The following is a 22,876-nucleotide window of genomic DNA, read 5'->3' as shown; positions in this document are numbered from 1 at the left end:
ACATTCCTAGGTCAAGGAAGCCTGAGGTCCTTGAAGGATGGGAACTTCCAAGTTGCTCCAGGGAAGAGATGATGTCAGCAGCATTTTGGGAAACCATTGCAAACAGACAGTGGGCACACCAGTACCCTCACTGGTGAGAATGCTGTTATACACAGATTACCTGATGGCTCAGCAATTGGGTGACTCAGTCTGGCTTTTAATGGAAATAAAAGCTCCTAATTGGATCTGTCTCTTCCTCTCTCCTAGCTTTTGACCTGAAATTTCAAATATCAGCCAAAACAGATGGAAAAATATAATTTTCCATTACAACTGAGCTCCTAGGAAAAGGCAGCCAAGAAAATGAGACAGGATAGAGGAACTACCGGGTCTTTGGTCCATGATATTTTTTGCATTACAAGAAATAATACAGGTTTTAAGGTCTTAAAAGCTATTTCCTATTCTGAGATGAAAAGTCTTGTTGAACACACTTGATATTTGTTTTTATCCATCTCTGTCAAAGGTATCAACTTTCTATCTTAGTCCATGTACCATTCATTCAAAATCATAAATAATCAGATAGTGGGTTTTCAGCCTGTAAAAAAGTTATACAACAAAATCATTCAAGAGCAGGCACTTGTGTTTAAATTCAGTCATCAGTTTGTTCACTTATTCCTGCCAGCTGTAGTAGATTACCTGTGCATATCAATATAGACATAAAAATAATCTTGGAAGGTGTTATGATATATGATGGCTGCAACAATTAAGCTTACCTGATAATCAGCAGCCTTCTTTCAGCTGCTATAGACAAGCAAAAAAATGCAATGTCATAGTTTTGTTCTGATTAACTCATAACTTGTTTACCAGCTAAAATTTGCATTTCACTATTAGAGATTTGGTTTTTTGTTTATTTCACTGAACAAAGAAATTTCTTATTAAATGCACTACAACACAGTGTATTCATTTTATGGAAAAGATTCACATTGTTTAACAAATATGTTTATATATAAAAACATATAAGAAATAGCAAAGTATATTTTTATGTTATATATGTTCATGGCATTGTGTAACAGTTTAATATGTTAATCCTGAACAGTCTTATTTCCATATTACATAAGAATCATTGTACAGAGGAATCCAAATTACTGTCAATACCTCCCATGCGAAGCTCTTCTCCAGTCTAAATAAAAATCATTTCCTCAGACTAAACCAGCACCCGGTGTCCCTTCAAACCCACTGTGGCTCCCACAGCTGCCCACCCAGTGCTATGTCTCACTTCTCCCATCTTAGTCTATATAATATAGACTGTATGGAGTCTATATTAGTCTATATATGTGGGTATGAGTCACACACACTCCTTACTGTACTCAGAGCCAAAGTGGGCTCTAGAACCTCCCTTAAGAACAGGCATGATGCCTCTCTCCCTCCAACTCTGCTTTTCGCTTCTCATCCACATGCTGAGCTCCACACCTTCTGGGGCTGAATTTAACCCAGCAGACTTCAGCCAGGCCCCTTTGAACAGTACCCAGCTCTGCCGCCAGCAATACTGTGAGTGTAAAACAACAGCAACATTAAATGATGGTGTCAAACTTGATTCAAATTAGTTCTCCCTTGACAACTTGGAGAAACCTTTGATAGTAACTCATTTATATCCCAGGTCCATTCCAGTAGCAAAATTATGGTATTATGACTCAGAAACATCCCAAGTAGAAAGTCCCCCATTGCCTACATAGCCTGTAACGATGTTGACAGGTATTTAGACTTAGGCCTCCTGAGTCCCGTGCCAACCTACAGATATTCCAATTAAAGGCTTATAAATGACCAGCTTTCTAAGGCCAGAAGCAATCACTGTAATAATCAAATTAACTTCTACATGCACATGCCATGGTATTTCAGCAAGTGGCTCAAATATTAAGTTCCTAACCACCATTAAGGTCTTAACAAGAAGGTCTCTGTGCTAGAGCTGCAAATGCAGTTAGACCTATTAAACTTTCACATGTAATACCTTACAATAGATGTTGTTAATTGACAGTGGATACACAAATGCCCGTGACATATCTAAGATAAAGGTCTGAGGAAGTATATTTCTGTGTCACTTTAGTTTAAGTAGATGACTAAAAGGGACAGATGGCAATTTCCTGTCACTGGGGCTGCAGCACACAAGCAAGTTCTCAGCTGCAACACTTTCAGCTTTTCCTTTGGCCTAGAAATCATGCCTGGGCTTGTCACTCTGTAACACGAGATTCTGCTTAGATTTTCCATGACTCTGCATTTTTTATGATTCTCATGAGTCTATTTTCAGAGATCCTGAGTGAGAGCAGCAGTAATAACTCACTCTTTAGAAATGTTTCTCTACCTATCTGCAAATATGTACTGAGAGACACACTTTGCAGTTATGGAATTAATGTGCCTCTTAAAAACACAAAGGTTTTAAAAACATTAAGAGATTTTTTTTGTATGGGGTCATTTTAAAATGTTGTTTAATAAGAGGAGGTTCTCTGAGAGGTTATATTTAATTTTCTTCAGCAAACTGTGGTGTACTGGAACTTGCCGAAAAGAAAAAAAATCAAGAGCATTTTAAAAACGAATAAATTATAATTGAGGGACAATCTCTACCTGTTTTCTGCATTCTTATTGTAAAGAAAATTTTTCTATTCCTCAAAAATTACTGAGTGAATATTTTTATAAGTTATCAGAACTGCCTTGGATTTTTTTTTCTTCTGTGACAACTCATTACTAGCTCATGAGCTATTTCAGATGGAAGTCCTCCCACAACAAAAAAAGACAGCAATAACGCAGCAGCATGTCTGCTGTTACAACTAAAAAAAAAAAAAATCTTCTAAATAAATAAATCTTAAATACACTTCAAAAACCAAATTTAATTACACTGCACAGAGCAAATCTCTCCAGAAAGGGTCTCGAGCTTATAGCAATTACTTTCATGACTGAAGTATTCTGCATTGCAGAAAGTTATGATTTTTTAAAGTCTTAACAGGTACAACTGAAATCTCATCACTGCACAGCTTCACAGGCCGCCGGGATTTGATTTGTTAACTTTGGACAAGGCTCCCTTCCAGTTCTTCCTTTATCTCGGTATATGTAATGAAGTACCAAAGGAGGGAAAACCACAGAGCAGAGTCTCAGGGAGAAGTCAGAAGTCCAGGCTGCTCCCCATGGCGTCTGCTCGCTCCACCTTCCCGGCAGCAGACTCGCTCCGGGGGATGAGGCGGAGGGTCACCACGCTGTCCGACCCGCGCGGGGCCGCTGAGCCGCTCCACACACGCTCCGGGCGGCGCTGCCCCGGCACGGACACCGCGGCGGCGTTTCCTACGAGCCGCTGGCCGGGCGACCGAGGCGGCCCCCACCTCCCGCAGACTCAGCCCTTTCTCCCCCCCTGCCCGGTTTAAGGGCGCCGGCAGCGGCTCTGGGAGAGAGGCCGGCGGCTGTCCCGGCACAGGCTCCGCGGGCCCTTTCCCGCCTGGCGCGGCGGCGGCGGGAAGGGCGCGGGAGGGGGAGGGCGGGGAGCGCCAAGAAAAGGAGCGAAACGGCTCCGCGCGGGCGGGAGCCCCGTCCCGCGCGCCCGCTGCCGCGCGCCGCCTGCCCGCGCTCTGATTGGCCGGCGGCGCGGCCGGGGCTCCCCGGCGGCCGCTCCTGATTGGCCGGATTGTAAAGCGATGTCTGAGGGCGCCTGGCGGGAGCGGCAGAGCCGCGCGCCCCCCGCGCGCCCCGGCCCCGGCCGAGGTGAGGGCGCGGAGCCCGCCGAGCCTCCCGCCCCCTCCCTCCCTCCCTTCCCTCCCCGGGAACGCAGCCCGAGAGCATCCGCGGTCCCCGCGCGTCCCTCCGGGGACGGGAGCGGCTGCTCTTAAGAGCGGGGCTAAAAGCGCCTTCTCGCTTTGCAGATGGAGGTGAGCGTCCTGGCGCTGCGGGACCTGGCGAGCGCCCGGCCGGGGCGGCGGGGCCGCGCCGAGGCGGCCCAGAAGGTGAGTGGAAGGGCTGGCGGGGGGTCCGGTCCGGTCCGGCGCCGCGCGTTCCCTGAACGCGTTGTCCGGGAGCCCAGGGCCGGTACGGGGAAGGGAGGAAGGGAGGGCGGCTGGAGCGGTGGGCGCCACGGAGCCCCAGCCCCGCGAGTGCAGGGCCGCCACCCGGGGGGCTCCGAAGGGGGGCCGGGCTCTGGATCGTGCTTCTGTGGCTTCTGTGGGCAGCGTTTGAGGGGCTGCCCATCGAACCTGCTCTGCCCTGTTGGTCTGTGCAGCAGCATCTTACCTGTGAGCACTTGGAGCACTGGCATGTCCAGCGCTACCCTTAAGATAAAGAAATAATCCAGTGTAAGAAGCCTGAGTCATGCCACCCTTGTCAGTAAGTGAAGTGATTGCACTCTGGTACTACACACCGGGAAACACCATTTAACTTTCACGTGAGTAAAGCTCACTCGGTGGTCTCAAGTGTCCAATGACTACCATGTGGTAAGGTGGAGAGAGCTCTTGTAGAGAGTCATGGTTCTAAAGGTAAGAACCAGCAGGCCTAACCTGGCACAGGAATAGAACAGTTCTGTTATTTTGCAGTAGTTTGAGCACGCTGATGGACACGTCCACTAGCCTTCCATTCTGGTCTGTGTTCATGAAGCAGTGTTCTCCAGCCAAGAGGCTAAGTAGGGCCACTCAACAAGGAACAAGCTCATTGCTTCCTTACTGCCTCACTAGCCAGGAGACTGCGTGTGTAGTCTCGGGCATAACCTTACTCCTGAACTAAATGTCTCCTGAACTAAATGCAATTCATGGTATGTTGTCCATGCTCAATCTGAGTCCTCCAAAATTCACACAGTTCTTGTCAGATTCCACTTTTAGTATATCAGAGTATATCAGAGGCCTTTCCTGTCCTCTCTCTCATGCTTTTACCAACTGCCCTTGCAGTTCTGTGCAATACAGGTAGGACTTCACAGAGTGTTGCAGCTACTGAAAAAAAAAAGGGGGGAGAGAGGGTGGAAGTGTTTCTAACTTTAGTAGGTAATTATGATAGTAGAAAGTAAAGATCTGATAGTAGGAAATAAAAATTTGAAAGGGCATAGTCATGTGCTTTTCACACTTTTTTCATTGTGGTATTTGCACAGATGTGAAGATCTGAGGTATTGAAACAGCAGGTTGCTTCAGCTGCCCTCACTGCAGTTCCATTACCACCAGACATAATGAACAAGAACTTTAGGGGAAGATAGATTTTCTGCATTACTTAAGGGCTGAAAATGTGAAATTGCAAGAAAATATCAAGTGCCAACATTATATGAATATATGTTCCAAGGAGAACCATGGCTTCTAAATTGACCACTACTTGTCACAGTGTAGTAAGTTTGCAACAACAGTGAGACAGTTGTAAAAAAGAGATGTATTTATTACATCCTTTTGGGTAATTCATAAGTGAATGTATGCAGAAGTGTTCTTCATAGGCGGTCAGGGCACAATGCTTTTGATGTGCCAAATTTGTTTCCAGTCTGAATGCTACAAAACTGCTCTTAGAAAAAGCCAGTTTCAGTTGTTACTAGAACTTTTTCCTGCTTTCTAGCTAGACTGTGAATGTTCGGATGACCTCTGGAATCACCTATTAAAACATGTTTCAACTGCAGAATAGTTAAATTACTCCAAGTAAAAGGCAAAACTTCATAAAGTTCTTGCGGTAATCCAGTATAAATTAAAATGTCTGTATTTCAAGGCAGTATATCAAATACACCTCCTCCAGTGTAGCAGCATGTAGAATATTTTAACATTCCCAACAAAGGCAGAATAACTGTGTTAAATACAGCTGTGAGTGCCAAGGTCAGTAAAATTACCTTCATAAGAATCGTGAAATTGATTAATGGAACGTGTCTGAAGAACTTTGTGTCTAAAGAACTTTGTTTTTAATAGGAAAACATATTTGATCGATCCAGGATGGCCCCAAAGACTCCCATTAAGAGTGAACCAATTGATTTATCAAAGCAAAAAGGCTGCACACCGGAAAGAAATCCAATTACACCTGTTAAGATCACTGACAGACCTCAACCTGATCCCTGGACTCCTACGGCTAACCTGAAGATTCTTGTTAGTGCTGCTAGCCCTGACATGAGGGACAGGGAAAAGAAGAAAGAGCTCTTCAGACCCATAGAAAACAGTGAGCAGAGTGACACACCTGATTCATTACAGGTGAGACTCAGAACACCATTGTCTTATATTAAGCTAGGATTCAGACTTTCCTTAAGTTGCTCCTCAGTTTGCTTCCATCTGGTTCTTTGCTCCCTATGGAAAGGTGCAGAATTGTAAGACATTGCCAAGGACACTTGCCACCATCAAAACAGCACTGACTGAGCAGTAAGACTTCAAAAGATTAAAATAACTCTTATTAGTAATTGACCTGAGATCCCCTCAAGAGCCTGAGTATTACTTAAAAGGACAGAGAAGGATGTAGAGCATAAATGTGATTTTCCCCAATTGAAGTACTTTTGAACTACATTAGAAAGAAAATTGCCAGACCTGTTTTCAGCAAATATCATTTTCAAAAATAAATTTGACAGTGAGAGAACATACTTTCCAAATCTTATACCTCATCTGCAACTGTCTTGCAAAGTGGTCTGCTGAAACCCTTTTTTCCCCACTTTCCCCCCAAACTAGTGGTCAGAAAGCAAGGGCCAAGCATTAAAATTTCTGCTTCACATGACTCGGGTAATACAGGGATTGCATCCTTCACTTTAGGAAGTCTGTCCCTGGAGAGAATGAGATTGTAGTAAGCATCATTACAGTTTTCTTCCTTCATCCTTTTTTTTTTTTGTTCCAACAACTGCTTTTCCTCTCCTGGTTTATTTCTTGTAGGATATCATTCCCTGGTGATTTCAGCAACAGGAAAATAGTTCTGGGTCCTTCTACTGAGAAGCATCATTTCATAGGTACAGATCACTCTAGAAGTGTAGTTTTTACAGCAACTGCAGTAGCAATAGTAGTGTAGAAAATTCTGCAGTTTTCATAGTCATAACAAAGCAAACCATTCTCTAAAGATCATTGCTAGCAAAGTGTCCAGTAGGTAGCAAATAGTTGATGTTTAAGGTTAGTTCATTACCGCTAAGATCACACAGCATTTTTGGAGTGGCTACAATAAAGTTGTCAAATATTTTCTAGTTGTAGAACTTCCATTTAATAATTTTCTCCACTTAGAAAGGTAACATATGAAGTAGACGTTTCAGAGTAAAAGTACTGCCATTTCCCTACCATTTAAAACTCAGTTCTATCAGAGCACCAGCCTGCAACAAGGTTACTTAGTTACAACTACCACAGGACCGTTTGAGATCCCATAAGCAATGAAACGGGTTTTAACAGCTACCACCACCTTCAGCTTTTCTTTGCCAGAGGGCAAGACTTCTTTTCCTTATTATAACATAGAGAAAAACCCCAGTTACCAGTGCAAAATAATCCTCTATCAGTCTTTTTTTGTGATAAATAAATATACTTCTTCCTACATTCTTGCCACATGGTTTTGCTGGTTTCTATTTTTTTCCTCACTGTAGGGTCAGAAAGACCACTTTCAGGCCATCCTACAGAATTACTTCAGCTAACATCTTGACTACATTTAAGGTTCTTCAAAGACTGAGTAGCACCTTTTTTAAAGTGATAGAGTCACTGTAAAAGTCAGCGAAAAGAGCTATTGCAGGAATTTCTTGATGGCTTCTGCATCTCCTGTTTTATTAGATCCAGAAATGTTTAAGAGCATATTCTTCATTCTTTCCAAAAGAAATACTCTTTCTTGAGTATAATCTTATCATCTGCTAGTCTTGGGTGTTGATCTTACTGGCTTTTTTCCCTTATGCATGGCCACTATTTCATAATTGCACAGATGAGAGTTTTTCTGCAGGTATCTTGTGTGATGAAATAAGAAGAGCTTGCAATTGTGTTATGCAAGTGCTCTGTGCTTTCAAGATGTCCATGTTTTGTTTTTTTTTTTAATTAGAAAATACCTTAAATATTGGTGACATCTGAAATATGCCTCACTTGACTATGTCTTGCTTTTAAAAGCTCTGCACTAAAGGGTTAACATTTATTTTTTAACAGTATGATATAGTAGATGACGGCACGGTTGATGAATTTGAAAAGCAGAGACCCAGCAGAAAACAGAAAAGCTTAGGACTCTTGTGCCAAAAGTTTCTAGCTCGCTATCCAAATTACCCATTGTCAACAGAGAAAACTACCATTTCTTTGGATGAAGTGGCTTCAATTCTTGGTATGTATACCTGCAAAACTGGGGTAACTGATCACCTGGGGTAACCTAACAGGTGGGCCTCCCAAAGATCATATTCTAACAGACTACATTCAAGATCTGCCTTCTCCACCATCTGGATACTCTTTAATCATACTAATCAAGAGTTGGAAATGCCTAATATTCTTCGGTGTCTTTGTTGTTTGGTAGCACTACCATTTTGAAATCTGCTTTCTGACTTTCTGCACTTTTTACTGGACAGATCTTGCTTCCAGCTGTTTATGAACTCAGTTGCTGTGTTAAATATTCAATTTGTTGAACACTGAAGGAGTTAGGATTTACAAACCCCCTGAAGGAGGGTTTATAGACAAGAAATTTTGTCAAAATGAAACATTTGAGGAAATTATTGCATACTGGTATGTGTAGGAGATCAGTTGTGTTTACTCTCTGACTTCTGAACATGTTTGACATCATATCTTCTGAGATCTCATGGTTCATCAAGGTTACCTTAGCTTTGAATATTGCCTTGTGATGGGAAGGTACTAGGAGAGCTGAGAGAGTACCATGAGAAAATGTTGTGTATTGAGGTGGTGAGAAGGTTTTGAGTAGCCCATTTGCTGGTTCTGCTGTTAAGTTTGGTGTTAGTTAAAAGATTAATGAAATATCTGCCAGAAGTAATAAAACTTGGAAGAGAGGACTCAGCCAGGACAAATTAATAACAAAAATATCTGAGTCCTTGGAGAGGTGGTTTCTTAGCTAGGAAGCGCTTTACAAAATTTGACTTAAACTGAATAAATCTTGTATCTACATTTAAGACTCAGGTATTAAGAGAAAAGAATGAAATTTGTCTGTTTTGGGAAGGAACAGAAGAATGATATCTTCTGTGCCTCTGTTAAGAAGGGCCTTGGAGTACCCATTTTTTTGCCTTGGTAGAGTGAATTGGAAATAGGATAGAATACAGATTAGGTAAATAGATATCAGAATAATCAGAAATACTAGCTAGAGTACAGATTAGGTAAATTATTTTTAAAATTAATTGTTCTTTTAGGTTCTGCAGTTATTCTTTTATGTGTTTACATGAGATGCTCATGCTCCAACTTTGTACAGTTGAACATGAATAGTGCTTTATTCTGTGTTGGGAGTGGCATTACCTTGCCTTCCTAAATAACAGAAGCTTTCCTCTAAAACTTACTGTTGGAAATTTCACCTCCCAGAAATTGGAAGGTTTTGGTTGTCTTTTTCCCTTTGATTTTGGCTTCCTTGCTTGTATCCACTTGTTTCAGTGACCACAAAATTACCTCCTGCTGATGTTGCTGCTCTCGATGTAACAAATGCATCTGTGATACAGCTTTTGCTACAAATGTATATTGCTTTGTTCACGGAAGACCAGTGGAAGGCCACAAAGGGGGCTGTACTGGTGCCCGACAGACTCCAGGATGTGTGTAGCCCTCTCGTTTTTTTTGAATGGTGTTTCGCTCCAAATTCTTCACAGCTAGCGCTTGTTCTGCTCAGCTGATGTTAAGTGTTAGAAGATTTTTGGTGCAGATGCTGCCATCAGCATATAGTACATTGTTTTACATATACAGCCACGCTTCAAACAGCACTGGACACAAGCACTTAGGATAGCGAGCATTGCCATCAACCTGTTCATAATCAATCCCCAGCTTTGCTCACATCAGTCAGGCCGAACTCAAGCTGGACATATTTCATAAATTTCCCACAGGTATAGACCCAGCCAGCATTCATGATTCATTTCTGTTGTGTTGAGGTCTCATTCTATACTGCTCTACAGCTCTGCACCTTGTGAAGCTTCTGATGCCCCTTTACTTGGTACTTACTTGGCAAGTAAAAGTAATTGTGTCACTAAGTGTAAGTGGAGGACTGCATTCCCCCTGGTTTCTGTATGGAGGGACTTCTATGCTGTGGCAGACCCTTTTCTGCCCTCTATTACACACAGGCTTGTGTACAGGTATGTGTCTGAGTGTTGAAGCTCTGTGTAAGGAGGAGCCAAAGTGCTCTGAAAACCCTGGGGCAGTTTGGGTAGTGAATGGGGCTGGCAGATGGTAATCAGTTCTAAACACAGTTTAAGCTGAAGCCATGGCTGGGCTGGAAGTTAAAATGGACACAGAACAACATAGTGTGAAGCTGGCCATGCATAAATCAGATTTTCAGTGTGCAAATATAGATGTATCTTATAGAATGTGTCCACATGAACACTGAAAATTTCTATTGGAGAACAACCTGTACTTTGTTTGCTTCTGCTGAACTAAGATGACCATTTATGTCTTTTGTATCTGCTCCCCTCTCCACTTCCCAAACAGGAGTTGAGCGGAGACGAATTTACGATATCGTGAATGTTCTGGAGTCGTTGCACTTGGTCAGCCGTGTGGCCAAGAACCAATACTGCTGGCATGGCCGGCACAACCTCAGCCAAACTTTGAAAATGCTTCAGGAGGCAGGAGAGCTGCAGTATGGAGAGTTAATGACCTCCCAGCACAAGGAGCAGGACTTAGAGTACAAATTTGGAGAACGGAAAAAGGAAATTATTCCAGATTCTCAAGACAGACAATTACTGGATTTTTCAGAACCAGATTGCATCTCTGGTAAGATGATTACTAAATGGCTGATGATACAGAAACACATATCTCTTTCTCCAGTTTACTGTGTCACTTTTTCCTTTGCTTTGCCTTTAAATTAAATAACAAAAGCTTTTCCTTTTCAAAGAGGTGCTGAATTCACCATGGAAGGTACAGAATTCTTCCTTCTATCCTGTCCCTAACATAGGTCTCAAGACAGATACTTCTGTCTGTCCTGCAGACTGACAGGAAGTTCTGCTGGACAATCCAGTTCTCTCCCCACGTGTATCTGACAGTACATGTTTTATCCTGACAGAAAGCACCATCTGAATTTGTCTACTCTTTGCATGCTCCCCATATAACACATAATGGTTTTAAATTACAAAGTCCATTAGTCACAAAATTATAGTGGCACAAAACTGTGTCGTGTAACATAGAATCAGCTTTGGAATTTCACTTTCTAAAACCTATTTTTCAAGTTTGAATTTTTAATGCTATTTGAAGAGACTCCTGTCTGCATTAATCAGTTATTTGCTGCCTTTCAATAAATTTCTGCCTTCTGGCAAGGAAATACTTAACTTATTTTGTGTGGGAGAAACCTTCTTACTAGTTTTCTGGCTGTGATGGATGACATATGCTAAGAGGCTTGGGTATTATTTGTAACACAGCATCTGCAAACAGCAGAAAGGACAAGTCATTGCGGATTATGAGCCAAAAGTTTGTCATGCTGTTCCTTGTCTCCAAGACCAAGATAGTCACTCTGGACATCGCAGCAAAGATACTGATAGAAGAAACCCAGGATACAGTGGACCACAGCAAATTTAAAAGTAAGATGGCTAATGAGAGGCAAATCAATCAATCAATCAGTGAGTAAAGATAATGGGGACATGTTTGGAGTGACACCAAACAGACACCAGTATGTAACAGCAAAAGCAATTTGTGCATTTTTCCTGGGATACGTTCTGGGATTTTTTTCATTGAAGGTGTGTATTTGTGGAAACAGAGCTTGGTGTGGGGAAGAGTCAGTTTGACAGTTATCTCCCAAGTTCAGCTTCAAAATAAAAAAGAAAATTTGTTAGTTTTGATTGTTTTTTTCATACTGAAATCCTGTTTTCTGTACTGCTCTGAATAATGTTTTAGAACTGAAACATGATGTTTAATTTAATGGAATTAATTTTCTCTCTGCAGAAATGTGTTCCTTCTCCTTTTTACCCCAGAAATCTTTTACAGCTGGATGGCAAATCCTCAGTTTGTGAGGATTTGTACTTCAATCCCTTGGATAACATGGGAAAACTTAGCATTAGTAAACAAGTGTTCTAAGATAAAGACTTTAAAGTCTTTAAAGTACTTCTAAAGTAAAGCATTTGCACTTCAGTCTTAAATTTCTACCCTAAGTATGAGAAGAAATGTGAGGAGTTTAGCTGGAAAATATGTGGGTATCATAGTCAGCTCAAATGTGTTATTTACTAGAGTCACAGAGATTTTTCTGAGTGTGTTTATATTTTTTAAAATTATAAATATGTGTACTCGTGGGAGCTGTGCACTGTTGTGCCTCTTGCCCCCAACTTCTCTTTACTTTCGTGGAGGTAGTTGCCTTTTCTGGACAAGTTGATGATGCAATCACTTCCTATCCTATTTCCATCAAAATGAGGAAGGTGAGTTTAAACCTGAGCAGCTAAAATATGAAACAGCAGTGACAATCAGGTGGGAGCTGACATGGCAGCCTTCATAAGAGGTAGCCTAAGTCCATGCCAATTTGATTTTGGCCACCTCATCTATGAAAGCTGTGGTCAAAGTCTGGAATGAAATTAGCATAAAATATGTCCTGTATGCATGGTAAAGCTGACTCTCTTATCTACTCCTGCCTTTTGTTGTTAGCAAAGGTACGAAGACTGTATGATATTGCCAATGTTCTCACCAGCCTAGGCTTGATCAAGAAAGTCCATGTCACAGAGGAACGAGGACGCAAACCAGCTTTCAAGTGGATTGGGCCTGTGGAATTCCCTGAAAACACTGGTAACTTGTGTAGCTGGCATTTATATTCTTTTTTCTTTGATGCTCTCTTCCCAAGTGGTAAAAGGTTGCTTTCTGTGTGTAAAGAATGGCTCAGCATTCAGTGGGTACCCTGTGATTAACTGCTGCCAACTCAGCATTTGCCCATGTTAGACTCTGCACCCAAGATCTGGATCTGTGGAGGGATGTCAAAGGATACTGTGTCTTGTAGGTATTCTTACACTGACTTAGATAACTATATGCATAACTGTATGAATTGTAGACCAATAGATAGATAGATAGATAGAACTGATACCTTCAAATCTGGGTCCATAGCTGCACTGGGTTGCAAAATTTTGGTAATTCCATAATAATTATACAGTGATTTACTTTATTTGTAAGGGTACATACCAAGGTAGAGCAGGGCTGTTTCTTGCATATGGCCCCTTTTACAAAAGCTTTGTCTGCAAAAGAGCAAGGTGGTGGGACAGAGTATCTCTGTGAGCTGATGTTCCTTGGCTAGAAGCCAGAGCAAAGGGAAGCCCTTTGGCTTTCATATTTGCATCAGGACAGTGCCAGGAACAAGTAAAATGAAGGATAATGTAAATAGTATCTTAGTAGCCTTTCTCCTCCTCGCTAGCACACTAGAATGTGGCTGCTGCTGCAGCTGCTATGGAATGGATGGAAGGAAGCCCTTACCTTGTCTACTGGTGCTTACTGAATTCTAGACTTGTTTCAGTGTTGAGTGGTTTGAGATAATCGAGAGGTTGCCTCTTCCCTTAATGCCAAGTCTAGTAATATGGCAGAAGCCTAAATGACAAGCTGTGTTGCCTGAAGGACTGTTGTACAAAATTATGTTCCTACAGATGAGTTGAGAGGACATAGCCCAACGTCAGATCCTCTGCCAGGGACACAGAGAGGAGCCTGTGTCCAGTACCAGACCAGTGCAACTGGAAAGCAAAAGTTTACACGTCACGCTTCGTTTAACAGTGCGCAGCCTTGTGAAGCAACCAGAAGGAAGGTCAGTTCTGAGCCCAACAGCCCACGTCAAGAGAGGCAAGGTAACTACTAATGAAGCATGTTCTTTTCTATCCCACTGGACCTGCCCAAATTGAGGACACTTGATTGGGTGAATCAGCATAATTAAATATGTGAATTACTCTTGGGAGGTACCTATATTTCTACTGTGATACATAGATACATACCTATATTTCATGTGATAATGAAATTTCTGGTTTAGAACCTCCAGTCAAATGCCTCAAGTTACATGAGGTGAATCTGGGCCATAATGCAATTGAATCTGCAGTTTATTTTCTGCAGGTAAATGTTTCTCTTCTTTATTAACTGCAACTATACTACAGTTTGTACTGTGAAAACTTGATTAAGATAAAAGCTTTAGCCACATAATGCTTCCTTTATTTTATGGTTCCTAATACAGTGAAATTTACTGTAACAATCTAACAGATAGTTGTTAAAAAAGATAAAGTAATTACAGAGCTTTTCACAGTTCCCTCTTATGGGAAATGACGATGTTGAACACGTCCCCGGTGGGACTTGAGAGTTCTCAGTATCTTGCAGGTTCTGGCTCTAGGTGATTAGTGGATGTTATAAAAATGTGTCAGGACTGAAAAATAATAGCAATTATTTTATATGGCCAGTATCAAAATATGCTTGGTAAACCTATCTGTGATTAATTGAATGCCTCTTTGTTTTTTCAGCCTCTATTGTGAATTCAGATGAAAATTGTTCCAAAATGATAAATCTAGCGGCTGTCTGCCAACAGAAAATAGAGGAAGATACTGGGTAGGTTGGTCTTAACTCTTGTCCAGTTGCAGCTTTGTGCTTATCATGTTTAGTTTAAGGACAGATTCCATTGATGAGACTGAAATAAAAAAATTGCCATAAAGTCTCATTATTACAATTTTAATATTGATAGATGTCAGCATGGCTTTTTTCCTTTTTTTTCAGGGTTATTTTACACCCACCTGTACTTGTACCAGTGTTGGTGTTTTGCTTCAGTAGCTCTTTCTGTCATATGTTTTTATATAGGTCATTCCTGCATCCTTTGACCTATTGTCTGGGTTGAGCAAATTATGATTCCATGGAAGGGCATCTCTGTCTCTCATCTGTCTTCTCTACACCTATTCCAATTTGAATTCATTTTTGAACGACTGACTGGTCAAGTGCAGCCAAAAGCATTATTGATCCACCAAAAACCTGAGGGCTCTGTTTCTGTATAATTAAAAATGATAAAAAGTTACCCTTCTTGTGAACTGTGTAAAAATTGTCATTTGGGGGTGGAATTTTTCCATATTTATGTCCAAATAGAATCTCTTTGCTTCTAAGGATAAAACAGGGGTTTAATTTTGGAGTAAATGTTTTTCCTCTTTTCATTATTGTTTGGGGATTTTTTGTTTTTTAGGAATAAAGCTTGTGACACCGAAACAATACGAAGTTCAGCAAAGAACTCCAACATAACCTTACCCTTCTCCCGTCTTCCTGTTCCTGGGGACTCTGATTTTTGTGTTAACTCTTTGCCCCAGGCAGTTTACCCTGTGGTTCAGGCAGATATGCCAAACTTCTCACTACCAGTTGGTATCAGCAACCAGGCTTCACATTCTTCCACACCATCAGACTCCAACGCAGAAAATGGAAAACCTACCCTGGTCCCCAACCAACCCTTTGTGTGCTTTCCATCTTCATCCCTTTTTATGTTGTGCCGTGGTCTTCAGGAAAATAACTTGAGTGAGCCCCTGCCCACTGCAGGAGACCTGGGAAACAGGAGTGCAGAAGCTCAGGCTGCTGTGCTTCCCACTGTCTGCCAAAAACGCAGCTCCCACAAGTGCTCATCACCCTCTGCACCTGATGAAGAGCCAGCTGCTAAAAAGCAGACATTGGAGCACAGTGATGTGCCCCTCTCACTTGTAGTACCCAAGGTAAAGTGAATTTCATTATCACTTAGGCTTTCTCATAATAAGGAAAGATTTTTGCCTAAGACAGTGTTTTTGGAAGGGAAAATTCACTATACTGCTCTTGAGAAGGAAAAATGCTGTCTCCCACATGTTAATAAACTTGCAAGGCATTAACTGAGAGATGTTTTCACACTAGCAGGGGAAAATGGACTTGGATTGCTTTGCATAGTGATGTGATGCTCAGCTGTTCTTTGGAATTAGCATCCTGATCATTTTCTTCAGCAAAACAATGGTTCAGAGGGGAAGAAATCAATGTAATTATTACTTTTCTTCCCCTGTTAGCTTGGGCTTTCCCAGACAGTGGCAGCATTGCTTACTCCACTGAGCTATAGCAAATGTGATTTGATCTTTCCCCCTACTCTCCAGCCTGAGGCCCAGTGCTGCCCACAGCAGGCTGGTGAGAGATGATGATGATGAAGGTAATGCCTAGTTATCTCAGAATTCACTAAAATACTGAAAGTAGGGGTCAGGCTCAAGATCATGTCATATAAACCATTTGAATATTGAATATAAACCATTTGAAGCAAGTGTTTCTCTTTGTCAATAAAAAGTAATCCCAGAGGTCAGGTATTTCTTATGTAGTGTATCCAAGTACTGAATGTGAACTACAGCAAAGGGCACAGGGTTTAAGCATCACTAATATGGCTCTTCAAACCCTCAAACAAAATTTTTAGCTTAGTGATTTGCTAATCAGGTTTGTGCTGCTCCTTTGCACAGATGCACAAGGAAGGTGCATGAGAGGTATTGCACTGTTTTATTTCAGTTTGGACTCTTCATTTCCACTTTTGCTTTTGCATAGAAGCCTTCTGAGTCACCAAAGGCAGAATCTTCCGCAGGAGGTGGCTGTTCAGCTGCTGTACATCTTGAAAAAAATCATCTTGACCTTGCAAGTCCTGCTGCTCCAGAGGCAGCAAACAAGGAGTGTACTAAGCCTTTTGATTGTCTGGAGCAAGAAAAACAATCTCAGAGCAAAGAACCTGATGAACCCTCTCCAGGAAATGAGCACATCTCTAAAGAAAACGCCAATCAACCTTTCCAGCCACAGTATCTTTATGTTCAGCCTACTGCTGGTAAGGACAGCCATGAGATCTAGAGGCACCCAAACCTCTGTATCTGTTCACTGAGAAAATACCGAGTCCTACAAATAGGTGAATATTTGACATAAAAAACCCTGACAGCAGTTCTGTGTAGTAGTTTAGTAACTCTGAAATCTCTTGACTCTGTGTAAACTGTTGTTTTCAGCTGTTGAAAAGAGGCATTTTTCTGAGCTTCCCACACATTACTAGCATTAAACAGTGTAGGGTTTGTATGCCTGAATTATGTGCAGCAAAAAAAGACACTTAGCCAACATTTGAAACTCAAAAGTGCTGGAAGTTTAGATTTGGCTGTAAGCTGGCCAGTACAGAACAGCAGCATCCCCTGAGTGTATGAATTTCATCACCTTCAAACTTCATACTGTCTTGTAACATGCGTTATCAGTGTAACCCCTGAAACCCAAGGCACTGGGAATGTTGCCAGCCCTACTTGTATGACACTGTGGGGATCTAGAGGAAGCAGCTGAAAATACTGCAATGGGATTTCATGTCCACCATGTTTTGTGCCTGTGTTTTCGTGCAGTGGATGACTGCTTTGTGGGAACAGGATATGTGGCAGATTTCCATGACTACTGCTTTAGTCTTTTATTCACTCATGACATGGAGTGGGGTCTATGGCATTTCATTTAGGGGGGAGATGCTCAGTTTAAAAATGCTGATCCTGTTATTCTGGAAGGTCAGATAAACTAGGAGCCAGAGCAGCTTCTGCTTCAACACAGTAGTTCAGCTGTTCTAAGCAAAATTAAAGTCTCTGTGATATATCCTTGTGGATGTCTCCCATTTTTTGGGTTTGATTTGTCTGGGTTTTTTTTCCCTTATTAAAAGTAAAGTACATATTTGCATATAGCAGAGGAAGATTCCAGTCAGTGAAAAAAAAATTTGTTTAGCCAGGATGCTGCTTGTAATCAGTCAGAAGCAGAAAACAGCAAGGGGTGTGGTTGGTACTTTGTATGACCTAAGTAAATGGATGCAGGTACAGTGAATAGACAAGTAGGGAGGAAAATGGAGGCAGATAAGGAAAGGGAGCTGAACAGAAGAGTTAGGGGGTTATGACAATTTTCTTCCTTATTTTTTATTATTTTGTCATAGTTTGCTTCCTAGGCAGACTTTTTTTCACACCTTTTTCCTCTTGTAGATGAAGTTGCAGTAGTTTTAATTCCCTTTTTCAAGTGTATTAATGCTTTGTTTTTTCTCTCTTTGGTTTAGGATTAAGCAGTTTTAATTTCCTGTTCTCTGCAAACCAAGCCCCTGGTGCCATCAGCCTGGCTGCGAACCAGTTGCCATCTCTAAGTGTACCCTGTGTCATGGTGCCATCAGCAGCCTTGGCTTCCTTCCCTCTCGTCTGCTCTCCCTCGTTCACCAGTCCTCTTTCCCCAGTTCCCGATGGCTCCTTCTCAGCTGCTGCCTCCACAAATTTCAGTATGTCCAGCCTGGCATCAACCAGCCCCGTGTTCATAAGCACCACGGCCGTCGTCACCCCCAAGGTCTCACCCGCCCCCTCGGCGGATCCACAGCAGCCGGCTCACCCCGCTCTGCACCTGAGTCCTGTGCTTACAAGGTCTTGCAGTGCAGTTAAGCTGGAATCCCCTGTGTGCATGGGACACCCGGTGACCCTCCTGAAGCTGCAGCAGGTAAGGGGAAAGGTGAGCAGGAGCGGTGATGGAAGAGCTGTGTCAGGTGCCTGACGGCGGCGTGTGCCGCAGGCTGGTGCCTGTGTCAGCTCTGAGAGCTGGTGTCTTCACTTAGCCTATGTGTCCATCCTAGTGGTGGCACAGGGGGTGGGACACTGTTCAATACACAGCACAGCACATTTAGTCCTGAACAGTGAAGTGCTTTTATAACTCTTACAGAAATTCTAAAATCCCACAGCAATCTAAGTTTTTTTTCCCCATCTGAGAGTGTCATTGTGTGCTATGCAATGGCTACAGAAAAACATTAGGAGGACAGGAGGATTATGTGTCAGAATTCAGGAGTCAGCTGGCTGCAACACTTTTTCAGGTAGTAGTGTCATGGGTTATCCCTTCAGCCCTGTTCTGATCTCTCTTCACTGTGTAACGGAAAAGTAATAGCAGCATCAGAGCTGAGTGAAAACAATTATTGTGGGATTGTTGATCTTTTTGTATATATTTTTTAACCTATCATAGAACCAGACTTTTGGTTAAAAAAATCAGAAATTCAAACGTGAGGGAGGACTCATTTATCTGAAACACAGTGACATAAAACAATCATGTCATATAGTGTTACCTTTACAACTATTAGCGGTGACATTTTGGCACTAATTCAATTCATATTTGTGAATCTGTGATTTGTTTGCCTATTGCCTAATTCAGTGACAAATAGATTAAACTTTTGGAAGCGTTACAAACATTACTTTATCTTCTTCAAGCTTAGGAAAAGGCTGTAATAAGAGAATGGTTGGCAGCCAGTCTGATTACAGATGCTAACATTGGAATTTTCAGTAGAGTGGCACTTAGAAGTGGTCAGGGTTTAGAAGAGTAATTTTTTATTTCTCTCAATGGTAACAAATAACAAAAGTGAGTAAAACATCATGGAAGAGAAAGAGCCATTGAAGCTAATGGACAAGATTGTCATAAAAACAAATGAGTGTGAACTAATTACAAAAAAATTCAAGCTGGAAATTAGTTAAAGGCTTTCATCTTCCAGCAGTGCTCTACTAGCATCCAGTTCCAGAACAAAAAGGTTTTCACGTGGAGCTTCTGAAAGAATGTGTAGCAGGGTACAGGATTAATGTCTCCCAGTTGTCCTCTGTTTGCCCGCTTGTGTGTAGGCTTTGACAAAATCCTGCCAAATAATTTTGGTTCTGTTTTCTTGAGTTTGTTTTGTTTTGTTTCTCACAAATAGCCTTCATCAGCTCCTCTCACTCCCAAGAGCATTCGTCCTGCACATCATGAGGCATTTTTCAAAACTCCTGGAAGTCTTGGAGACCCTGTGGCATGGAAGAAAAACGAAGGCAACCAGACCAGAAATGCCAGCTCTGTGCAGAGGAGACTGGAAATCTCTAGTACCAGCCCTGACTAATTCCACTCTTTGCAAGGGGTGGGCAGATTGTCCTCAGACCCTGTATCAATTACAAGAGAACAAGCTCTTACCTGGCAAGAGGAGGACGTTAAAATGTCACCCCTTTTGGCATGCTTCCCCACTATCTATTCACCCACTGGTTCTGTTAGCCATCTTCTTCAAAATCACCCTTGGTACAGAAATCCTTTTAATGAATTGTTCCTTCAGTACTGATTTGAATTCAGATTCTGTGCTTCACACAGCCTTGTGAGCATCAAATTGTAATTGTGATTTTAATTTGGGAAACTGTCTTCATTTCTGTGAAGAGATGCAAACAGATTCTTTTGGAGTCCCCAGGGGTTCTTTATTCATGGTTTTAAGTGAGATGTCTAGCACTTATCTGGGGTAAGCATTTCATTTGCATTTACTCTACTTACCCTGAGTAAATCTGTGGTGAAAATGATAAACTTTTGCAGTTGTGAGAGCAACTACTTCCTTGGTTCCAATCTGTCAAATCCTGCCTCTGCAGTGCAACCCCTTGCTTTTTATTTTGTATATTGGAGTGGGATTAATGAAAAGAAAGGATTTTTGCCGTTTCAGAGTAACAGATTTTCTCAGGGTAGGATTACTTGAATGTCAGTTGGTTGTTGTACAATTTGCCCAGCACTTGTGGATAGAAAAACCTAATAATAACACAGTATGATTGAATGTATGCATGTGAAAAATATTAAGACCAAAATAACTGTGAATGTTAACGTTTTTATAGTTGTGTTAATGAACTGTATTAGTCCTTGGGTTGGATGGTTTTTGGTTTTTTTACTTTGAGCAAAATATGCACGTTAGATGTAAAGAATACAAAACCTGAATCCTTAAACAGATTTGAAAAATGATTTGAGAGTGAGTGACAAACCACTGAGAGGACTGTGCTGAGATTTCATCTTCTGTTTAAATATACAGTCTAGACTTTTTGACCAAGGAATACTGATAAGTCATTAACCTCACTCATGATTAGATTCAGTCTAACCTGAGTCTACTAAGTGCCTACTTAGCTGTTTACTTAAGTGTACTTAAGGGGTATGTACTTAAGTGCCTAACTCTTCACTTACAGGAGTTTTGTGACTAGTTAATAGTGCATTTGAGCATGTTGGGAAGACAAGGGAGAACTTATCTATCTAAACAAGAAAAAGAAGTTGAAAAGAGCAGGAGCCTTGATTTTTAAAGTAATATAAAAATTATCAGTATACCCTAGGAGAAGACAATGAGGAAGAAAGGTCGTAACAGTTCACATTCAAAGTCCTCAAATAATAGATGGTGCTATTATCAATATAGGACATAATTTTAAGAGCTAATGCTCTTATGTTTGGGTATGTTTTCACTCATGTAGCAAACTGCAATTAAATTTGTGCAGTCTCCTGTTCAAAAGACAGAAAGTGTTTCTGTTGACATCACTTTAGCTTGGACTTTTAGCAAATGTAAGGCCAGCATGATCAGCTCTCTCTCTTTGGTACTGGTACTGATTTTCCAAGGGTAGATGCACTCTTGGATGTGCTATTTTGTTGGTCAAGGGAGGTTAGGACTTTGAGGCTGGGAATTTGATGAGGGCATCTTATTTTAATAATGAAATGTATAATGAAAATGGAATTTAAGAAAGAATTTTAGTGAAGCTGAGAGTTTGAGTAATGTGGCCTTCTCTTAGACTAGACCAATAACAGGTTTTTGGGAGGGCTTGGGTAGCCCTTGTTGAAAGAAAATCTATAGCAGAATTATCATAGGAAATTTCAGGGGTGGTAAAGAGACATCTTCAGACTGCTAATTTTTTTATATTTAATGACACTACAGTTACGAAAGTTTACAGCTTTTTCTTTTGAATTATTTCTTCTTATACACCCACTAAGATGAATTTTGCTTTGAAAAGCAGTGTGTAACTAGCACAGTGCTGCCCCTGCACTGGTGTGCATGTGTTGCTGCTGGGGTTCCAGGGAAAACGGTGGGTGCTGATTCTCCAAACCTTGTCTCTTCTCTCTCCCTCTAGTACAGTGCAGCATTTTAGTGATATGGCAGCTGGGAGCAGGGAGGATTAGAGCTAATATTGGTTCTTTGCTTCAAAGAGCCAAAGTTGAAGCATCATCACCAAAATTGCCTTTCTTTGTCAGTGATGTTATTGTGTGCCATAATTAACTTAAACGATACTTGAAAATGCAGGGAGTGAAAATGGATTTTCAATTTCCAATTTCTGCTTACAGTTTTGAGTTTCTGTAAATACAGCAGGTCTAGAAATAAGATTGACTCCGTCTTCTGTGGGTCATGGATGGGAAAACAGGTTTTGAGCCTAGAAGAAAAAGGATGTGGATATGCTGTCTTGATTTTGTCAATGCAAAATTCTTGCTAAAATAGAGTGAGACCACTGAAGCAGTGGGGGCAGCTTTGTTCTGTACCCAAGCTGCTGAACTAGACTGGTGAGGGGGAGCAGTTGGTTGCCAAGAGGGGAATGGGTTTACATTTCCCATCTTTACCTTCACTGAAAGCTAAGAATTTAAATAAACTAGGAAGAGCTCATCAGCAAAGTAGCTTTGGAAAAGCAAAATTTGTATTTGCACTGAGGCAAAGTGCATACCCAGGAAGTTCTGCAGGGTTTGTGAAACCTTTCTGTCCCAAGTCAGTTGTTGAGGAGCATATAATTTATACTTGAATCTATCTGCCACGTTTACATTTCTGATTGTCTTCTGTAAATTGGTGCTATTTCTGTATTTAAAAAGCTGTATTTTTAATGTAAAGCTGCTTCCAGTTTCTTTTTTTTTTGCACTGCTAGTTAATTATAGATATTAATTTTATTGCTGTTTATAACAGTTCTTCAGTGATTAGATGTCCTGCTTTTTCTGCTCTCTAGCTGTTTACCTGTCTGCATATAGCTTTACTCCAATCACACTGTTGGGTTGAATATTTTTTTATAGTATCTGTTAGCAAAATGTTAAGCTTATACAGAATAAAAAATGAAATTAAAACTGAGGCTGTGATTTCAGTGTGGAAGACTTTCAAGGAC

The 22,876-nt window shown here is 41.3% G+C and overlaps 1 protein-coding gene across 2 annotated transcripts; it reads left to right on the top strand.

The window, feature by feature from the left end:
• Positions 1-3,660: 3,660 nt before the first annotated feature.
• E2F7 (E2F transcription factor 7) lies at positions 3,661-22,842 on the top strand. Of its 2 annotated transcripts, XM_015629420.3 has the most exons (13): positions 3,661-3,717; positions 3,876-3,956; positions 5,871-6,146; positions 8,040-8,208; positions 10,506-10,787; positions 11,429-11,587; positions 12,639-12,776; positions 13,619-13,813; positions 14,471-14,555; positions 15,175-15,688; positions 16,524-16,794; positions 18,025-18,449; positions 19,681-22,842. In XM_015629420.3, the coding sequence occupies exons 2-13, from the start codon at positions 3,876-3,878 to the stop codon at positions 19,855-19,857; spliced, it is 2,772 nt and encodes a 923-aa protein (XP_015484906.1). In that variant the 5' UTR covers positions 3,661-3,717; the 3' UTR covers positions 19,858-22,842. The 2 variants fall into 2 exon arrangements, with proteins under 2 accessions (XP_015484906.1, XP_015484907.1); XM_015629421.3 differs by lacking the exon at positions 3,661-3,717 and having other exon boundaries at positions 3,776-3,956; positions 16,527-16,794.
• Positions 22,843-22,876: the final 34 nt, after the last annotated feature.

Source organism: Parus major, chromosome 1A (genome assembly GCF_001522545.3).
Source record: "Parus major isolate Abel chromosome 1A, Parus_major1.1, whole genome shotgun sequence".
Classification (NCBI taxonomy): Eukaryota; Metazoa; Chordata; class Aves; order Passeriformes; family Paridae; genus Parus; species Parus major.
The sequence above is the reverse complement of the archived record's forward strand: the minus strand, read 5'-3'. Positions and strand labels throughout refer to the sequence as shown.